At 53.7% G+C, this 18,829-nt stretch overlaps 1 protein-coding gene across 3 annotated transcripts; it reads right to left on the bottom strand.

Annotated features, from left to right (window-relative positions):
* Nucleotides 1-2,296: 2,296 nt before the first annotated feature.
* NFE2L1 (NFE2 like bZIP transcription factor 1) lies at nt 2,297-14,749 on the bottom strand. Of its 3 annotated transcripts, none has more exons than XM_055317701.1 (6): nt 14,641-14,749; nt 12,120-13,133; nt 7,145-7,357; nt 6,641-6,730; nt 6,258-6,416; nt 2,297-5,477 (listed from the first exon to the last, which is right to left on the bottom strand). In XM_055317701.1, exons 2-6 carry the CDS (start codon nt 12,627-12,629, stop codon nt 4,107-4,109), a joined length of 2,343 nt encoding a protein of 780 aa, XP_055173676.1. In that variant the 5' UTR covers nt 12,630-13,133; nt 14,641-14,749; the 3' UTR covers nt 2,297-4,106. The 3 variants fall into 3 exon arrangements, with proteins under 3 accessions (XP_055173676.1, XP_055173671.1, XP_055173681.1); XM_055317696.1 differs by lacking the exon at nt 14,641-14,749 and adding an exon at nt 14,227-14,326; XM_055317706.1 differs by lacking the exons at nt 6,641-6,730; nt 14,641-14,749 and adding an exon at nt 14,227-14,326.
* Between the last annotated feature and the right edge of the window lie 4,080 nt (nt 14,750-18,829).

Genomic DNA, 18,829 nt, shown 5'->3' with positions numbered 1-18,829 from the left:
TGTCCCAGATGGATCAGTGATAAGAAAACAAGGCTTAGCCACTTAAGATAATGAAGCACATGGGTTTTGCTAGAGAATTTCCACACCTGGTTGGGAAACGGACTTCCAGAGAGCCGGCCACCGATCTGGTTCCTGTGCTCCTAATGTGGTAGTGCCAGTAAGGAAGTGGACTTCTTGCCTGGAGTGCCATAAAACTAGTTAGTTGGAGCTGAAGCTGTGGCTCTAGGTCGGTACCTACTGGATGAGGTAGGAGACATGAAGGTGGTGGGGATGTTATTTTTTTCTCTGAAGCACTTGTTTTTCCACCTATTTGCCAAACTTGAAAAGCAGCAAGGTCTGGTCAGTAGCTGGGGTTGGAAAAGGGCTGAGGGCTGCCTGAGGAAGCCAGGGCTCTGTGGAAAGGACTTCCCACTCACTGGCCAACTGGGTGCTGTTCGGCTTTCCCTAGTCAGGGCATGGAGGCCAGGTCTTGGTGACACTGAGCATTTTTTATTTTAGATCACTCTTTCCCCTCAGTTCTAGATTTCTATTTTTTTTTTATTTCTTCTATTTTTATTGACCCTGAAATATTGCCTCCAGCTTCACTGGTGAGATCTGTGCAGGGCAGAGGTTGAAACAACAGGTCTACTTCCAAATGCTTATGTGAATTAGAATGTGGGGAGAAATCGGTTTGAATGGAGACTAGTACTGCCAAAGTGGAAACAGAGCCAGGTTTCCGCCCCCACCCAAGCAGGTCACCTTGAGGTCTGGTCCTCCGTTAAGCCCTGAGGCTAGCTAATCTCCCTCCTCAGCCTAGGGACCTCTTCTCACTCGTCTAAGGTGTAGCTGCTCTTTGACAGGCCTTGAGTCCTCCTGTCTTCTTCCTGCCAGAAAAAGCCTTGAAGCTGGAGCACCCACTCCACCTGCCAGCGGCAAAAAGAGGTCAACCCCGCAGCAAGTGCTGACCAACTTGGCGCAAAGCCCCAGCTGATCAGCGGGATCCTAGACACAACTGTACATCTCTACATAAGGGGACGTGGGGGAGGGGTGACAAAAATGGACTTTCTCAGACCAGGGGCAGCGCTAACAGGGTGAGAGAAGATTTTTTTTCTCTCTTAAAAAATTTTGGAAAAAAAAAATATTTGAATGTGTTAGGTTAAAATTGCAAAACAAGATAAAAGTTACAGCCTAATTGTATACCTAGGCAAAAATACACACTTTTCTAGAAGGGATACAAAAACAACTCTGAATTTTACTTATCTCAATTTACTCCTCTATAATTTGTACTTTTTATCAGCTTGAATTAAAGTTTTTCAAATTTAATTTTTTAGTCTCTTATTTTCAAGAATCTTGGTTTTATCTGGCTTATAGACATTAGCTAATTCCTAATTAGGAAAGAACTTGTTTGAGGACGCTTTCCAACTAGCTGGGGGTTTAAAAGCCAGTGTAAATTCAAACAAATAAATTGATGTTATTCCCAGAATTCTATTCCATACCTTGGGATACTCTGGTAGTACCACTAAAGGACTACTGGGCTAAGGTCACCCTGTGGCACACAGGAGTTCCAGATCATGGGTTCCATTATGGGGATCACAGCTTCTGGTCCTAAACCTCATCCAGGAAATTGTACAGGCTGCCAGGTGAGTGAGTATTCATTCCTCTGGCATTTGCTAGCCACCTACCCCAGGATGTGGTGGCAGTTCCATCAAGCACCCAGCACCTGGAAGCATCCAGCTCTTAGGCTTTGATGTTAAAGCAGATTTTCTGAAGAACAGATTCTGTTGACCTCGCTTGGGGAGGCTTTGTGATGCCTTAAACCCTGGAGTCTAACTTCCTGCTTCTCTAATTTTGTGGTCCTGCTGTTACACTCAAGTGCTTGGCATGTGTCAGGCTCATGGATTTCTCAGGTTTTCAGTCCGTCATTGGTATTACTCTCTGATGCTCTGTACCCTTTGGTAAGTGGGGTCACCAGAAGTGACAGCATGCTGAAGCTTAAAAATACACTTTCTCACAGGTGGACCTACAAGGAGCTGGCCAGGTGACAGCCCCTCCACCTAGCCTAGTCCTAGGAGAAAGACCAAAATTCTCCAGAGGGAGGATTCAGCTAGGGAACCCTGTGAAGAGGTACCAACAACCTGCCTGGAAGGTTTAAAACGGTACTTAAGTCTTTCTAAATTCCTCACTGTCAACCTCCCCAGTTCTCCACCCACCTTCCCCTGCAAGCTCTGCCTTAGCCACACAATGGCCAGTCCTCCCCTCCTGGGATCTTTCTTTTACTCAATTTAAATTGAAAGTAGGGAAAAACTACACTTGAGAATGAATCATCCATTTTATTTTATTTTATTTTGTCATGTGCTCACAGCATCTCTTTCTCTCTCTCTCTCTCCCCTCTCCCTGGCAGGTCAGAGATAAATTAAAAATAAAATCTACAAGGAAAATAATTTATAAAAGCACTTCCCAGGCTCATGCCTTCCATTCCTACTGCTCAGTTAGCCTCTCCCCCGCCCCCCAGTATGGAGGAGAATCAGTACTTCTCCCCCCACAACTCACTCCTGCTAGTCTGGGGGTGACTGTACTCCAGAGCCAGGCAAGGGTGGGGGCAGCAGTGGCAAACAGTTAAAAATAAAGACACTGTGGTCCTGGAACCATCTGGCCACCTTGGCGCTCCCCTCTCTGCCTCCCCCAGGAAGTCCTGCCCAGGGCCTTTGCTGAACTGGGGGTGTGGAGAAGCAGCCTGTGGCCGAGAGCCTGGGGGTAGGTGCTCTCAGCCCCCATTACATGCACTTCTCATTCTTCTAGAAAGAAACAAAAAAACAAACAAAAAAAAAAAGCAGACAGAGACCTCGGGACAGAGGAGAAAAATCCCAAGTGTTCACACAGTTACACGGAGTCTTTATGGCAAAGAGAACATTTAGCAGCTTTGAATATTGGGGTATCTCCTTTTTACTCAACACAAGCATTCTAGACCCTATAAGTGAAACAGGGCTCAAGCCCTAAAAAAATCAAAGCGCAAGAAATTCTAAAAGGACTAGTTTGTTTTTGTTGCTGGGTGTTGTGGTTTTTTTGTCTTCCAGTGACATGCCCGGTTGTTGGCAGGGGAGGCCTGAGGGATGGGTCACTCCCCAGTGTTGTGCTAAATACTGCCTGGCTTCTCCACATCATCCCCCTGCCTCAGAGCAGCCCCCAGGAGGCTACAGGCTCAGCTCTAGGGGGGCAATACCAGCACCCCAGCAGCAGAAGAGCTCCAGGCAGCGGGGAGGGGTGAGGGGCACTCGGGCGGGAAGAGAACAGCATTGGCATGCAGGCTCTGATGGAAACGTGGGTGCCTCAGCTCAGGGGGGTACTGGGCACAGAGGGAGATGGAGTGGCAGGGCAGTGAGGGACATGCTTGGTGTTGGGGCTGCTGCCACACGGCATGGGGGCCTTGGGGCCTCGTGACCTGTTCCCTCTAACTCTTTGGCCCTAGCCCTCCCAAGCCAGTGTTGGGTCCCAGAGGCTCCCCTCCAAATGAGAACATTACAGGACATATCCAAGAGCTCCCCTTCAAACCACTACAGGGCAGAAACTGAAAGCTCCTCCCAGATCCCACCTTGTGTTCTACCCTCCCCTGGGATGAAGTGGGGTTTACTCGAGCAGAGGGCCTAGTCCCACCACAACCCTTCTGTCTGGTATCCTGGCCAGACCCAACCTTAACCTGCCCTTTGATTTTCTTCCCGCTTTGATTTTTTTGGTTTTTTTTTTTTTAATCCCCCTTCCTTTGTTCCTTCCTTGTTTCCTTCCAGGAATGAGACTTTCTATGACTTTCCTCTCACAAGCCCCCCCCTTCCCCTTGGTCGGCCTCCAGCAATGCCAGCACCACCCCTTCCCGCAAAGGAAAGAGTAGGGGTGAGGACCCTGTCCACCCAAGTGGTCTGGCCACTTCCGCCCTGCCCCACCCCCACTGGGGGAAGCTGAGCCAGACAGCGCCTGCGCCCTCCTCTTCCTGTCCACTGACCCGCAGTTTATCCCATCTGAGAAGATCTATTGGATAAGAAGGCATTCGAGTCCCCTCTGTAGGTCCAGGTCCAGGCCCAGCCCTTCTCCAGTTTCCATCCCGGTGAGCGTCAACCCCCCTTTCCTCCCCAGGCTCACTTTCTTCGGTCCTTTGGCTTCCTCTCCTGCCTCCGGGCCTGCTGGTCGGCCAAGGTGCGGGGAATGAGGAGGACACTGCCGTCCCCGGCATACTGGAGTGCATACTGACTGGGCGAGTAGGGCCGCCCATTCTCATCCCGCAGCCGCCCAAACACCTCCTGGTACAGACTCTGGACCTTCTGCTTCATCTGCCGCAGGGACCGGAGGAACTCCACCTTCTCCCGCAGCAGCCGGGCTTTATCACGCTGCAGGTCCTCCACATCCCGCTCCAGGTTCAGGATGGTGTCCAGCTTGCGCTTGCGGCAGTTCTGTGCAGCCATCTTGTTCTTGCCCCGGCGCCGGATGTCACGGATGAGGCTGAGCTGGGCCTCGCTCAGCTGGTATTTGGACAGCAGCTCATTGAACTCCTCCACTGGCAGGTTGATGATTTTGTCATTGGTGAAGGGGATCTTCATGGCTCGGGCTCGATGCTCGTCCCGGCTCATCTGCTTGTCTAGGAAGTCAGCCTGCTTCTCCTTGCTGCCTTTCTTGAGGCCGCTGGGTGGTGGCAGGTCAGCAGAGTCGAGGGCACTGGGCGCCATGTTGTACGTGTGGTTGTGGCCCACGTGCTCCAAATAGGGCAGGCAGGAGAGCTGAGATGGATCCTGGTAGCTCATGCGGCAGAACTTGGAATACTCAGGCTGGTAACCCACAGCGCCCTCAGCCTCTTCTAGATCCAGGGTCTCAGAGTCAGAGCTGTAGCCAACAGCACCTTCCTCAGAAAAGGAGGAAGAAGCTGAGGAAGAAGCAGAGGAAGAGGAGGAGGAGGAGGACGAGGAGGAGGAAGAGGACGAGGAGGAAGAGGAAGAAGAGCTGCCTTCAGAGCTGCTCAGGGAGGAAGGGCTATGGCTAGAGTCCAAGGAGAGACCTGAGTCAGAGTCAAATTCTTCTTCGAGCTGGGAGGCCTGCACAGGGTTAAAGCCCTCTTCGATGGCCAGGTCCATCAGGCTTATCTCGTCCAGCATGGCTTCGTCTAACAGGCCCCCCAGAGGGTCAGGCAACTCGGGGCCTGCTGTGTCATTGGCTGTGCCGTTGAGCTGGGGTGGAAAGAAGAGCCCCGCCAGGTTGGTGGAGGCAAAGCTGGAGTTGAGGCTGGTGGAATTGCTGGGGAGCAGCGGGAGCAGCGTGGAGCCGCTGGCCACGGGCAGGCTCTCCGCCTCGGGACTGAAGAGTGAGAAGTCCTGGCTGCAGCCCCCCAGGGACGCCTGATGCAGGCTGACATTCTGATTGATGGGAGTGTTGGGGGCAAGGCTATAGTTGGTGCTCAAGGGGTCTCCAGGAGGGGCATTGTACAGGATCTCATTTGTTGAAGTGTTCACTTCCATGGCCTGGGAGGGGAGAAGAGCGTCACAGTTCACTCTGAGCAAACTCCCTCCTGGGAGGCTGGGGGCTCACACCAGCAGGCACCTGACACAGGCACAGCTGTGTGGGTGGACAGGCAAGAGACTGGAATCCAGAGCCCAGGGTTAACTCCTGGCCCTTCTTGGTCCATTAGCCCAACTAGGCCTGGTAGAGATGAGTACTCCCTGGGGACCCCACCTCAATGCACAGCTGACTGGCTCCCGATCCTCCCTTCCTTGGAGGAAGAAGGAAACACCCAGCCCTGGAGTGAGAAAACCTAGCTGCACCACTTGCTGTGTGACCACAGACACAACACTTAACCTCTCTGAGTTTCAATTTCCTCCCCTCTAAAATAACAAAGGGCTGACTAGATAACTGTGAGGGTCAGGAAAGCTGGCACCAGCTATAAAAGCACCACATGAATGTCCAGTTTGTTTGTTTTTTTTAATGCTAATAAAACCTGGAAGCCTTCAGTCAAGTGATTATCTACCTAAAAGGAAGGATGAAGGCATCCCTATGGGCCAGTCCTGCTTTCAAAGCCTCAACCCTGGGGTTTTAACCCAAACCCCACTCCTGACTGCACCCCCTACCCTAAGGAGACACCCAAACAATGACCTCTCAGTGTCCCCACTTTCCTATGGATTAGACGGAGAAATGTTACTTTCTCTTCCCAGAGGTGAAACAGCAACTGAATGTGAACACCCCAACCCACCCCCGACCCTGCACCCCTCATCTGAGAACCCTGTGCCCTGTTCTTGTAATCCTACCTGCATTTCCATAATGGACATGAGATCTTGCCACTGCTGCTCCAAATCAAATGGTGACTCTGTCCCCGTCAGGAGAGGAGACAAGAGGTTGTTTTGAAGACCGGGGGGCTCACTCTCACTAGGCACTGCTTCTGTTATGCTGGAAATATCTGCTGGAAACTAGGGCAAAACACAGAGGCTTCAGCGAGGAGAAGGCAAGACCACCGAATGCACTCCTCCCAGAGACTACCACCTCCAGTTCTGTCTCTTCCTTCCTCTGAATTTACCCCCGCAGCCAGGACCAGGCTGGCAGCAGGAGCTGTCCCCTCGGGCAGCCGCAAACGGACACACGGCGTGCAGGCTGCCCTGCTGGCTCGGTGGGCTCTCCCTGGAGCCCTGCTCACCTCAGCATTCTCCCCAAAGGGGCAGGTGGCCTCCAGCAGCCTAAGGCACTCTTCCAGGGACAGGGCCGTCTGGTCCTCCCCACCAGGCACCTGTGGCAACAGCAACTGTAAGTCTGACTGCCCCGGGCCCTGGCCGCCTGCGGGCCAAAGCCTTATCCCCAGCCTTTCCAGGGCGGGGAGCTGAAGGAGGGCCGCAGTGGCTACAAGCCTCCACTCTCCCTCTGTTCCCGGGCTGATGGCTGGCCCTGAGTCTCCGACTCCAGGAAAGAACAGAGGGAGAGGGGAAGAGTCCTGATACAAACAGGAAGCTGCTGGGTGCTTTGCCTCCTCTGTGCTGTTGGTGACCAAGGCCTGGTTCCTCTGCTTCTCTGCTGCTCATCCACTCCCCCTTCCTCAGCGCAAGTGACTTGAAGACCCCAACCCAAAAGATACATTCGGGTTCATTCCACAGACAGAACCTGCCATCTTTAAGAAGTCTCTAGAAGTGGGCAGAGATGGGCGTACCTGTGCAGGGAAGCTCTCCCCAGTTTCTCCATCCACTAGCAGGTTTCGCGCCAGAGCTTCTGCACCCTCGCCTGACCAGGTGTCCTGCTCCGCTCCATCTCGCAGGTCCTTATCCACATCCTGCTCCTTCTGGCGATGACTATAGTCAAAAATCTCACGCCCAGCCCCCAGGTCAATATCCTGTCGCCAAAGGATGTCAATCAGATCTATGTCCTGAAAGACAAATCACGGTGACTTTAGCTCTCGGATCCAGGGGTCTTTCCTAGCATCACTCCGATTAGTCCTGGGAGTTGGTGGGCAGCTCTCCCAGCCCCGTCCCCTTCGTACCAACAAGGCTTCATTCATCCATTTCCAGATACCAGCCTCCAAAAACAAAACAAAACAACAACCAAAAAACCCCAAGAGCTAACAAAAATTACCAGCATGACCAACCCCACACAAGCCTGTGGGCTTAGGACCAGAGGTACAGCCAGGCCAAAAGGCAGGGCCACCCTCACCGCTCCACAAGAAAGAAGGGGGAAGCAGGAGATACTTCTCATTCTGGAAATGGGAATCCCTTCACACTTGGGCTTGTAGGATGCTGGCCAGGCCACGCAAGGGCGAACTGTCATGCAGAATTGCTCTGAGGTGGCCAGGCTTGCATCAGACTATGGTGCTATTTCATTTGCATAAAGAGGTGGGGTGGGCCAGAGAGGAAAATCCCTGCATTTGCAACCACCTGCTGCAACCAATGACAACCACGGGCTGCCTCCAACCCTTCCTACAGCCATTCCCCCTTCCCTGGCTGAGGCAGGAGTAAGGCTGGACACCCACAACTCTTAAAGCCCAGGCTCACCTCAAGATCCATCCCTTCCAGAACTCCCACTCTCAGCTGATCCCAGCAAGCTGCCTCTGTCCCAGGAGAGCCTCGGGCAGTCAGATGATCCTCACTGGGCACCCCACCCCTGCCAAGGCCGGCCCCTGGTGTCCCTTCACACCAGCACTCTCACTCCCTACCTCACCACACCCCAGGACTCACGGATGCTCCGTCAGTCAACCCACTCAAGGACATGGGCCCCATCACCGCTCAGCCACAACTGCCACCACAGGCACCAAAATGCCTCCTTCCCACTGTAACCTGGTGGCTCCTGATCAGTTCCTGCACCAGCTGCCATCCCCAGTGCCACCAGCATCGAGCCCCAATAAATAAGAGCCATTTGGGCTTCCTACACATGCCATCTCCTGTGGCAAAAGAAACCCTGAACTTCCACTCAGAGGTTAAAAAAGCACTTTCCAGAAAGCAATATCCTTACACAAGACCCACCTCCCCAGCCCTACCCAGGTATCCCTTTCCCACCAGAACCCTCCCAGATCCTAAGACCTCCCAGGTGTACCTCTCCCTTTACTCTCCCCACATACACCAACCTGAACAGAAGCCCTGGACCCAGGAGCAGAGGGGGGCTGGGCCACCCGGTGACCAGCCAGCAAAGAGTTAAGGGGCCGGCTCCCTTTGGCATGGCCCCCACCACTGTGAGAGCTGCGGTCCAGGCGGGTCATGGTCTGCGAGATGAGCCCCAGGGCAGCTGGTGCCGGGAAGCCGGACAGGGGGCTGCAAGGAGCTCTTGGCTTGCAGGGAGCACACCAGGCTGGAAGGGTGGCCCCTTGCTAGCTCCAAGGGGCCCGAGGAGGGTGCCCCGCCCGTGCTGCTGCCTGGGCGGCCCAGCCCAGCCCCCTTTCTCCATCCTCGAGCAGCCCCCTCCCACCTCACAACCCCAGTTCCACTCAGGCACCCGGCAGCCCCCACCCTGAGCTCACCGCAGAGGCTGCAGTGAGATGGGACTCCCACCCCATGCTCCGTGCTCAAGCTGCAGAGGAGAGCAAGCTCCCTCCAGGGCCTAGCCGCCCGCTCCTCCCTCTCTCCCCCTCCCCACGCCCCCCAAACTTGTTACCTAGGCTGCAGCAAGGAGCCAATCCCCTCCCCCTCCCACCCCGCAGGTCACTGCTGAGGCTGCGGAGAGCCAATCCCCTCCCCCAGGTCAGCAGCTGGGCTGCGGAAAGAGCCAATCCCCTCCCACTGTCGTTACCTAGGCTGCGACGAGAGCCAATCTCCTCCCCCAAGTCTCCGCTGGAGATGCGGAAGGAGCCAATCCCCTCCCACCGCCTGTTACCTAGCTGCAGCCGGGAGCCAATCTCTGCACCAGGGCAGCTGGAGAAGCTGCCGCAAGGAACCAGCCCATCCCTGGGCCGCCTCCGTCTCCTCAAGGAGACGCACCCAGGGGCGGGCAGCCCCACCCAGCCCAGTCAGCCAGCCGGGGTGGCGCAGTGAGAGAGCCCTGGGGGGGAAGGGGTGCCACTCTCCCTCCTGTCGCATCCTGCTTCCCCAGCCCACTCAGGACTGGGCAGAAACCACTCCCGCAGCTTCTCGGGGAATCTAGTTCTTCCCTAGAAGTGGAAGGAGTTTTCCTGTACCTCAGAAGGGCTGTGGCCAGTCGTCCTGAAGCCCAAGGACCACAAGCTAGGCTGGGCTAGGACCCGGTGCACCCAGGCCTGCTGGGAGCAGGGGGGAGGGGGGTCTGTCCCCCCTACCAAAGGCCAGAGGAGAGAAGGAAGGAAAGCCGTCTCCACGCATGCTGAGATGTCACAGCGCTGACCAGGCCTCGCCCCAGGCAAGACAAGGGAGACATGAGCCTGAGGCTCACATCGAAGGAGCTGGGTGCTCCGCACCATCCTGGCCACACATGTGTGCCACGCTCCCCCTCTGCCACAGCTCTGTTCAAGAGCTTCTCTGCCAGAGCCCTGGCCCACATCTCCAAAGCAAGAAAAACGCCACCAACAGAATCAGGATCACAGTTCCAGCTTCCATCCTCACTGCTGCACCCCTTGAGCCTAAGGTCAGGTCAGGGACAGTATGTTCTCCTTGGTCACAGACTGCTCCTCGCTGGGAAAGAGTTGTACACAAGCCATCCCCTGCTCTGGGCGGAGTGCCAACCTCGAGGGGAATCCTATCCCTGACAAGGGCCTGGGCCACGGCTGTCCATGGAACCGGCCTGGCAGCAGGGGTGGGGGGAGGCTGCCACCCCGGGGGAGAATACCAGCTCCAGCAGTGCCTGTCACATGCTTGGGACCTGGGTATTTTTATCCTGGAGTTGCTGAGGAAATGTTGTTCTGGACACGTAATAATCCTCCCTTCCCCCACACCCAGTCTAGGGCCCTAATGCTGACCCACCCCCAACCCCTAAAGGGAGCAGAGAAGGCCTGGGGTCAGGGACAGCACAACCTTCCCGAAGCCAAGGAATGGAAGTAAGCAGGGCCAAAGTCTCATCCCATTCTGCCCCAAACCATCCACTTACAGCCAGACAGCCCAGCCCAGCCCACCCCATTCCAGCCCAGGAGAGCTCCCAAGGGGAACAGGAAGCTTCCCCTGCAGAGTTCCCAGGAGCAAGCCCAGTTACACACCCACCCCTTGGGGAGCTCCATCAGGGCAGAAGGATGGAAGAGGCGGCTGGGAAGCATACTTCTTCAGACCACTGTGCCAACTCTGAAGCCCATTTGACAGAAAAGAACAGAGGAAGCAGAAAAAAGGTACAGTTCCCAGTGGCACTGGAAGAATCTGAGAAATGAGGCACTGCAAGGTAAGGAATGCTCACAGCTCCCATGCTCAAATAATTCTAGTCTCTCTCAAAGCAGATCAAGTATGAGCCAGCTGAGCATAGAGCAACGCTGGCACTACTGATGTCTGGGGCCAGATCAATCTGACCTTTGGGGGCTATCCTACGCTTTTTAGTAAGTTTAGCAGCATCCCTGGCTTCTCCCCATAGATGCCAATTGTACCTCTTCCAGCTGTGACACCCAAAACTGTCTCTGACAATATGACATTGCCATATTATCCCCTCAACGGGCAAAATCGCCCCAAGTTGAAGACTACTGGCCCAGGGGAAGCCACAAGCTTTGACAGCCACTGACATCCAAAGGGGGTCAGGAACAGGCTCGCATGCAGGACAGGAGACAAAACCTGGTCTGACTAGCGGGCAGAAAAAGAGCCAAGATCTGTAGCACCTGTAAAACTTTTACATATCCACCCCCATCCCCAGGCCTCAGCTCTTGAAAACCCAGTGCAGTGCAAGCCAGCCTTCCCTTCCTTTAATGGCCAGGAGAATGTAGCAGGCGTTTTCTCAAGCTCCCAAGGCTAAGTGGCAAGCCTGGGCCAAACACAGAGCTCAAGGTGGTTTTATCATGTTGGTGAGGTGGGAGCCCCAGGAGCCATTCACTCACATCGTTAAAGACAAGTCCCTCACTTTCTGCCCAGAACAGTGTCTCAGCCACGTGTCAGGAGCTAAAGATCTCTGACAGCTCAAAGCCAGCCGACTTAGGCAGCAGAATGCAGTTTCTCTTCTAGCTCCCAGCCCTCTCCTCCCTACTCCCTGCAGGCCTTAGCAAGGAATGGGAGCCTTGGCCCTCTCCTGGCCAATAATCACTCTGTAAATCTACCCCTTGGCTCAGGCCCAGGAGAGCCGACTTATCAAGGACCTTACAACAACAGGCCTGACCACAAAGGAGGAGAACTTCAGGATATGCATGTGTGTTTTGATGTGGGGGAGGTACAAGGCAAGAGTCCACCAAGTATTTGTGTCTTAGCAACAGATACACACCGCATCAAAGCCCATCACAACACGATGCCCTCCCCCACCCCGTGCCTCCAACAATCCTGTTGAAATCCAAGCAGTAAACACACTGGCATGTTCTAGGAACCTCCCACTGTCCTGAGGGTACATTTAGAGGTGGGTCAATGGTTCACCACAAGGAAATGCTCCCAGCCCCCAGTCCTGGTCCGACAATTTAGCTCATTCCTGTCAAAGAACAATGCCTGAGATCCCTTCCCCTCCCAAAACACTGTAGTTCTTCACAGGGTTAGTACTATGACCTTACTCCTTTAGGATCGCCCCCCCCCCCGGAAACCCCAAACCCCTCTCACCCACCCCGACGTGTGGTCACTAACCTCTTTGGTTAGGTCTCCACTGACTGGAGGGGCTACAGCTCCCAAATCCTCCAAATCTTCACTGAATCCCTGCTCCGTTTCGCTTTCTCGCACCCCGTTGTCTGGGCCTGTCACATCTTGGAGGCCACTGGAACTCTCGAGGGTGAGGCCTGAGCTGGGCTGGCTGCCAGAAACAGACCCCTCTGGATCCCGGTGGACCAGCCAGGCGTTTACCTCAGTGGTCGGCACCTGGAACCTGTCCAGCGCCCTCACCTGACTGAGGAGCCGCCGGGCCGTGAAGTAATTGTCCAGGTCTATGCTCTTGGGGTGGATACCATAGCCATCCAAGGTATTCCTCAGGTTGTGGAACTGGGTCTGAGTATAGGCAGAACTGGGCCCCAGGATGATCTCCCGGAGCGGGGGAAGCTGTGAGGTCAGGTAAGTATCCACGTCCACCCGCACCCCAATCAAACTCAGCAGAATGGTGAACTGGAGGAGTCCTTCCGTTAAGTATTTCTTCAGAGAAAGCATTGCTGAAGGACCAGAATGTTTATGCTTTTTGGTTTTTAAATCTTCAAACACAAATCAAGGCCACTGCTCTGCTGCTCCAGCCAGCAAGTTACCCTCCTCAGTGCCAAACCCTGTAGCCCACCCTGGCAGAACACAGGGGCTGAGCTCCCGGACGGCCTCAGAGGAAAGCACACCCCGTGAAGCCAAGGCCACGCTCCAGACCACATTCACTTTTCCCTTCTCGGCACCTCACCTCTGCATGTACAACTGTTGCTAACCCAGTCCAGGCCCTCGGGGCCCACGTGACTTACTGTCTCCACAGTCCACATACAGTCACTTCCTCACTCACATCAGTTGTCCTCTCTGTAGATTCCACTGCAGGCTGTTCTCAGGAACAGCTGATGGATTTTTTTTTTTTTTCCTTCTCTCTAAGGTTTATTTTCTTTGGCTGGAGCTACAGGCCTTTTGTCTTGGGTCAGAGTGTCCCGCCTCCTCCACACTTACCAGGGGGGTTTCCAGAGAAACCTGAAATGGGAATCACAAGAGCAACAAGATAAGATTCCAAAACTTTCACACCAAGATTAAGGCAGTAGGCAGGAAACACATTCAAGTGCCACTTTTATATTTTATTGAAAAATAATTCCATTACTCTACCCCCAGGGAAAGAAAAACTAAAAATATGTTACAGGTAGAACAACTAGGAAAGGAAAATATTGCTCAGGAAGGATCCCCGTCTCTGGATACCAAATTTGTAATACCCTAAAAGGTAGCTTGTTTTGGATAAGCAGATAATGCCTGGGGCATCCAAAATATTTTGCACTTGTCTGATTTACCGACCCTCCCCCACCCCATCCCACACTACCCAGCTTCTATTTTTAGCATGAGAAGTCCATTTCCTATCTTAAAGAAAAGTTGTATCCTCCATCTCCCAAGAGAAAACTGCCTACAATCCCTGTGCCTTCCAGTTCTAAAGGGAAGGGAGGGACTATAATGGGAGAAGAGTGTAAAAGGACATGAGAACAACATCCAGGGCACCTAACTCCACAAAATAATGCCTTTTGCTTTCCCAACTTTAAAATCTGATTTCTCTTTCCTAGCTCTTACATTAAAAGGGGGAAGGGAGGCTGATAGGGCCTGGGGGGGGGGGTGAGGCAGGAGGATTATTCCACCCAGAATTTGCAATAGGCAGGTTTTATTTTCATTCATATGACCTTCTGAGCCACAGCAGGAGGATAAGGCCAAGTTCTCAACGCGGATAGCCAAGTGGGGAGGGAGTAAATCTGCCTTTCAGTTTCTGATCTCTACTTTTGAGCTTCCATTAACCTCATAAAACGGAGACATAATTCTCCTCTTCACTGTAGTGACCCACCTACCAACTTCGTCTAAAGGGGAAGAGGGACACACGGACGGACGGACGGACACACAGACACCTTATTTGGTTAAAGTAAACCAACTGCGACCCAGAATCCCTGCTTACACGACCCTCCCGTTCTCACGCAATTTATTACTAAAACCTCCCAAGAGACAATTAAGTTCGAGAAACCGGACAAGGCCCCTTAAAGACGGAGTAAAGCCAGAGGCCTCAGGTCTGAGCCCGGTCCCACCCCGCCCCGGATACCCGAGTCCGGCTGGGACCAAGTCGCCATGCCCGCTGTCGGCGCCTCGGCTTCTAGCCTTCTGGGGCAACAGCGAACAAGTGCTACTCGGCCGGCCTTGACCCACCCTCACAGCCAAACCCCACCCCGCCCTCCGTCCCGATGGCCCCACCCCGCTCCCGGCCTGGGCCTCACACCACGCCTTCTCGCGCCCTCAGCCCTCCCCGGCCCAACCCACCCCGGAGCTGCCTTTCTCCACGGCCCGGCGGCCCCTCCCTGCCAGGCCCAGGGCCCGGGCCGACGCGAACCTAGCTCGCCCGCCCGTTCCCGCCTCCCGCCTCCTGCCCCTGGGCTCCACCCCGCCGCCCTTCACCCCATAGGCCTCGGCCCCGCGGAGCGGCGCCGCCCCCCGTCGGGGAAAGGAAGGTGCCTGGTACCCGCTGCAGAGCTCGGCGTCCGCCGCTGCCGCCACAGCAGGCCCTCAGCTCGAGTCCCGGCCTTGCCGCCGCCACCGCCGGCCGGCCTAGAGCTCCCCAGCCTCCGCTTCCCTCCCCGCCCCCTCCTCCCACCTCCCTCGGAAGCCCGCCCTTCGCGTCCTTCCTAGGACCGGTTGCTCCAATCAGCGAGCCGGGACTGAGGCCGTCGCCGGATGTCACTTTGATTGACAGCCAGAGGAGCCCAATGGCTGAGTGTGCCTCCTCCTTCCTTTCCCGATTTCCCAAGACTGACATGGCCCACAGCCCAGTGGGCGCAAAGGCCCGCCCCGCGGCGTGGGCTCACCAATAAGTGGGGCGAAGGCCCTGTCGCCCGGCATTCTGGCCCCTCCGCGGTGCGTCGGCCGCCCGAGGTATTACAGGCTGGTGGCGGAGCAAAGTGTGCAGGCTGAGCGCTTCCAGCGCATTCCTCAGCCGGGGGATAAGGGCCTGGGGCCGGGGGCCAGAGATGATATCGCTGCTGGAGCGCGGAGTCTACTCCCCCGCCCTGAAGTTTCCCACGGTGACTTGCAAAAGTCCAGGGAGACCTGAGGGGCCGAGGCGGGACACAGAGCATGTGTTTCCCGCGGTGGCGACGCTGGGGCCGCCATATTGGGTGCTGGCAGCGGAAACCACGCTCGCCGCTTCCGCTCTGTGCAGGCAGGCACCGCGACGCGTGCCAGCCAGGGTCGATTGCGTCGCAAGCCCCGGGCCAGGGGTCGCGTTGCGGGGATGGCCCAGCGGGCAGGTTGCCACCCCGTTGGCGGCGTGAGGGATGTGGCACAACTGGCGATGTTTGTCGTGAAAGGGACGTCCCGTAGAGCTCCCCTTTCGCGTCTTGTCCCCCGCCCCTACCAGCATGGACCTTAGTTGCCTTTCAGGAACTTTCCTCGGTCTCGGGTGCGGGCCAGTCTCGCCTCGCCAACATCTTTGTGACTTTGGAACGTTGCTTTATACCCAGCCTCACTTGGGGGAGCTTGTTAAACCTGCAGATTCTGAGGCCTCTCTCCAGAGATCGCGATTCACTTACCCTGGGGGTGGCGGTCTGATAACCTTCCAGCTTAGTAACTACTCGGATAATTTGGGTTGAGGTTCACAGTACTTTGTTCCCAGCTGTGGGACAAAGAGGCACCGACTCCCAGGAATTCTCGTAATCTAGTGGGCGAAATCACTGGTCCTTGTAGAGCTAAGGACAAGGCCAACTGCTAACTCTTCAGATAACAACATGCAGTCCTCACGTGTTTGGAGAGTTGGAAGGCTTAATTTGGATGGTTCACAGTTTTTTGTTTTTTGTTTTTCAAGATTTTATTTATTCATGAGAGACACAGGAAGAGACATAGGCAGAGGGAGAAGCAGCGGCCCCCTTCCTGGCTGTGGGGAGCCTGATGCAGGGCTCCCATCTCAGGACCCAGGACCCCTACCTGACCCAAAGGCGGATGCACAACCACTGAGCCACCCAAGTGCCCAGTTCACAGATTATAAAACACTTTAAAAATTCATTCAGAAAGGTACACCAGGGTCCACTCATTGACTCCTTAAACTGCTGAGGTAGTTATGCATTTCAAAGACTGATTCACAGAGCACATGTTTTTTTACTCCTTCGTTTTACAATTTGGCTTCTAGTAAATGCTAGAATAAAAACTCCATGAGGACTAGAATTCCATGCATTAACTGTTGAGTCCTCAAAACTTAGAAGAGTGCCAGGAACAAAATAGACAAATACTGAATGATGGGAGAACTCCAGCAGGCAGGCCTGTGATGAAAAGTTCCTGCTAAAAGAGGTTCCTGGGTGGCTAGGTCGGTTAAGCGTTTGCCTTGGGCTCAGGTCATGATCTCAGGGTCCTGGAATGGAGCCCCACAGTGGGGGCTCCCTGCTCCGCGGAGAAACTTCTCCCTCTGCCGCTCCCCCTGCTTGTGCTCTCTCACTTGCTCTTCCTTATATAAATAAAATCTTAAAAAAAAATTCTGCTAAAGGCAGAAATTAATATGTGGAAGACGTGGTTTTGAAAGATATGACATGTTACCAAGGAAATGGGAGACCATTCAGCCCCTGAATTAGTAAGACCATGAAGGTAAATACTGCTGTTGGATAAGAAAGGAGGAGAGGGACGCCTGGATGGCTCAGCGGCTCAGCGGTTGAGCGGTTGAGCGTCTGCCTTTGGCTCAGGGTGTGATCCGGATTGCCGGAATCAAGTCCCATGTCAGGCTCCCTGCATGGAGCCTGCTTCTCCTCCCTCTGCCTCTGTCTGTGCCTGTCTCTTTCTGTGTGTCTCTCATGAATAAATAAATAAAATTTATATATATATATATATATATATATATATATATATATATATATATATCAAGAGAGTTAAGAGAATATTAAAAAACCATAGAACTGAAAGGTACCTAAACTGGATTAAAGTTACAGGGCTTAAATACAAGACTTTGGAGGTGCCTGGGTGGCTCAGTCCATTAAGCCTCTGCCTTGGCTTGGGTCATGATCCCAGGGTCCTGGGATGTAGCCCCACATTGGGGTGCCTGCTCAGCCAGGGGGGCTCTGCTTCTCCCTTTCCTTCTGCCTCTCACCTTGCTTGTGCTCTCTCACAAGCTCTCAAATAAAATCCTTAAATTTTTTTTAAAAAATGCAAGACTTTGGAGAAGATAGAAGCATGTTGTTTGTTTCACACAGCAAATACAAAACAATTTTAAGCCTTGACAGTGTTTTAAAATAACAACAACTGGGCAATCCTTTAATCTGTGGAAAACCTTAGTACCAACAAAACTGGTGTTTTAGACAGGTCCACTTGTATTTTCCAAGTTATTTTTGAGCTGCATAGCAGGGTACCAGGTACCTGGGATAAGAGATAAAAGTCCTATAGTGGATGCCAAACTGACCAACATGAAGTCGGGTAAATATTCACTCAAATGAAATGACAGCAGTAGGTGGGAGGGCCACCCTGGGGAGCTAACATGTGACACTGTCCAGTCACTTTGAAAGCCTAAATTCATTTGGTCACATTTAATGACTCAAATTTGTTGAGCTAGCACTCCTACCCATCCTATCCTTTCCTTTCTAGGGTCCTGGGTGCAGAGGACAGGCAGGGCACAGGCACGAAGAGTAGGAGGGGCTCCATGTTAATCCCTAGAAAAGGTGGGGAGAGGTGTGGAAAAGGCTTTTGTTCATGCCCACACTGTCCACTTCCTTTTCTTTTCCCTGCCAACTTCTAGTACTGTGCTTCACTGTGTATAATTATTTGAGCGTACAGTGGGAGAGAGGTGGATCAGGAACTGTATAATCGGGTTAAGGAATGACTGGATAGTTCAAGGATCCTGCTTAGCAGTTACTCAAGGGTGGGAAGGAAGAGGGAAAGACAGTGAATTGCTCACCCGTTGCAAGGGATGAGGAGAATCTAGATATAGAGACAGTCTCCAATCGGCTGCAGGCAGTTAGGCCTGGCGGGGTGTGGGCATCCAGGATAGTTAATACTCTATGGTAGGAAGGGAGATCAAAACACGGTCTTGCACTCTGTCTAGAGTTCCAGATCAAGTCTGAGCAGGTGCAACCACCTTCCCAGAGCCCACTGATAAACACTGTGAAATCCAGGGTATGTCCTTCACCTAGGAAGGCACCCTCCTCCCTTCCCCTGGCATTCTCTCCCTCTCTTTTGCCTGGGGGAGCTGTTAATAGGACAATTACCCAAGAAGCAAAAGAAAGATGCCATGCTGATGTGTCATCAGTCCTGGTATATCCATTAAATCAGACTGAGAAGACCACTGGAAAAAGTGAATACATGTGCTCCCTTCCCTAAGTGAGAGGCTGAGAGCCATCAGTAAAATCAGACCTTGCCCTTGTGACTCAAGACCTTGGAAAAGGAGAAGGCAGTGGGAAGCCAGGAAGAGAGTTCATCCTGATGCACAGGGACTAGGGTCACCGAAGAGCCCGCTAATTCTACGCTGAATTCCCTACTCATCTGGGTTAAATCTGTTTTGACCCAGCTTCCTCTGTGGAAAAAGCTGTTACCGGGGTACCTGGGTGGCTCACACTGTGAAGTGCCTGCGTTTCGCTCAGGTCATGATCTCGGAATCCTGGGGTGGAGCCCTGTGTTGGGTGGGGGGGAAACCTCTGATCAGCAGGGAGTCTGCTTTTCCCTCTTCTTATGCCTGCTGCTTC

This window comes from Nyctereutes procyonoides, unplaced genomic scaffold, assembly GCF_905146905.1.
Source record: "Nyctereutes procyonoides isolate TBG_1078 unplaced genomic scaffold, NYPRO_anot_genome, whole genome shotgun sequence".
Lineage (NCBI taxonomy): Eukaryota > Metazoa > Chordata > Mammalia > Carnivora > Canidae > Nyctereutes > Nyctereutes procyonoides.
Note: the sequence above shows the minus strand (reverse complement) of the source record. Positions and strands in the feature narration are given on the sequence as shown.

What these genes read in the sequence shown, in the direction of transcription:
- NFE2L1 (XM_055317701.1), bottom strand. Translation starts at nt 12,629, where the DNA reads ATGCTTTCTCTGAAGAAATACTTAACGGAAGGACTCCTCCAGTTCACC. An exon ending in CCTTTGGGGAGAATGCTGAG is followed by an intron (nt 6,417 to 6,640) that starts GTGAGCAGGGCT and finishes GTTTTGCCCTAG; the next exon opens with TTTCCAGCAGATATTTCCAG. An exon ending in TGTCCATTATGGAAATGCAG is followed by an intron (nt 5,478 to 6,257) that starts GTAGGATTACAA and finishes CTCCCCTCCCAG; the next exon opens with GCCATGGAAGTGAACACTTC.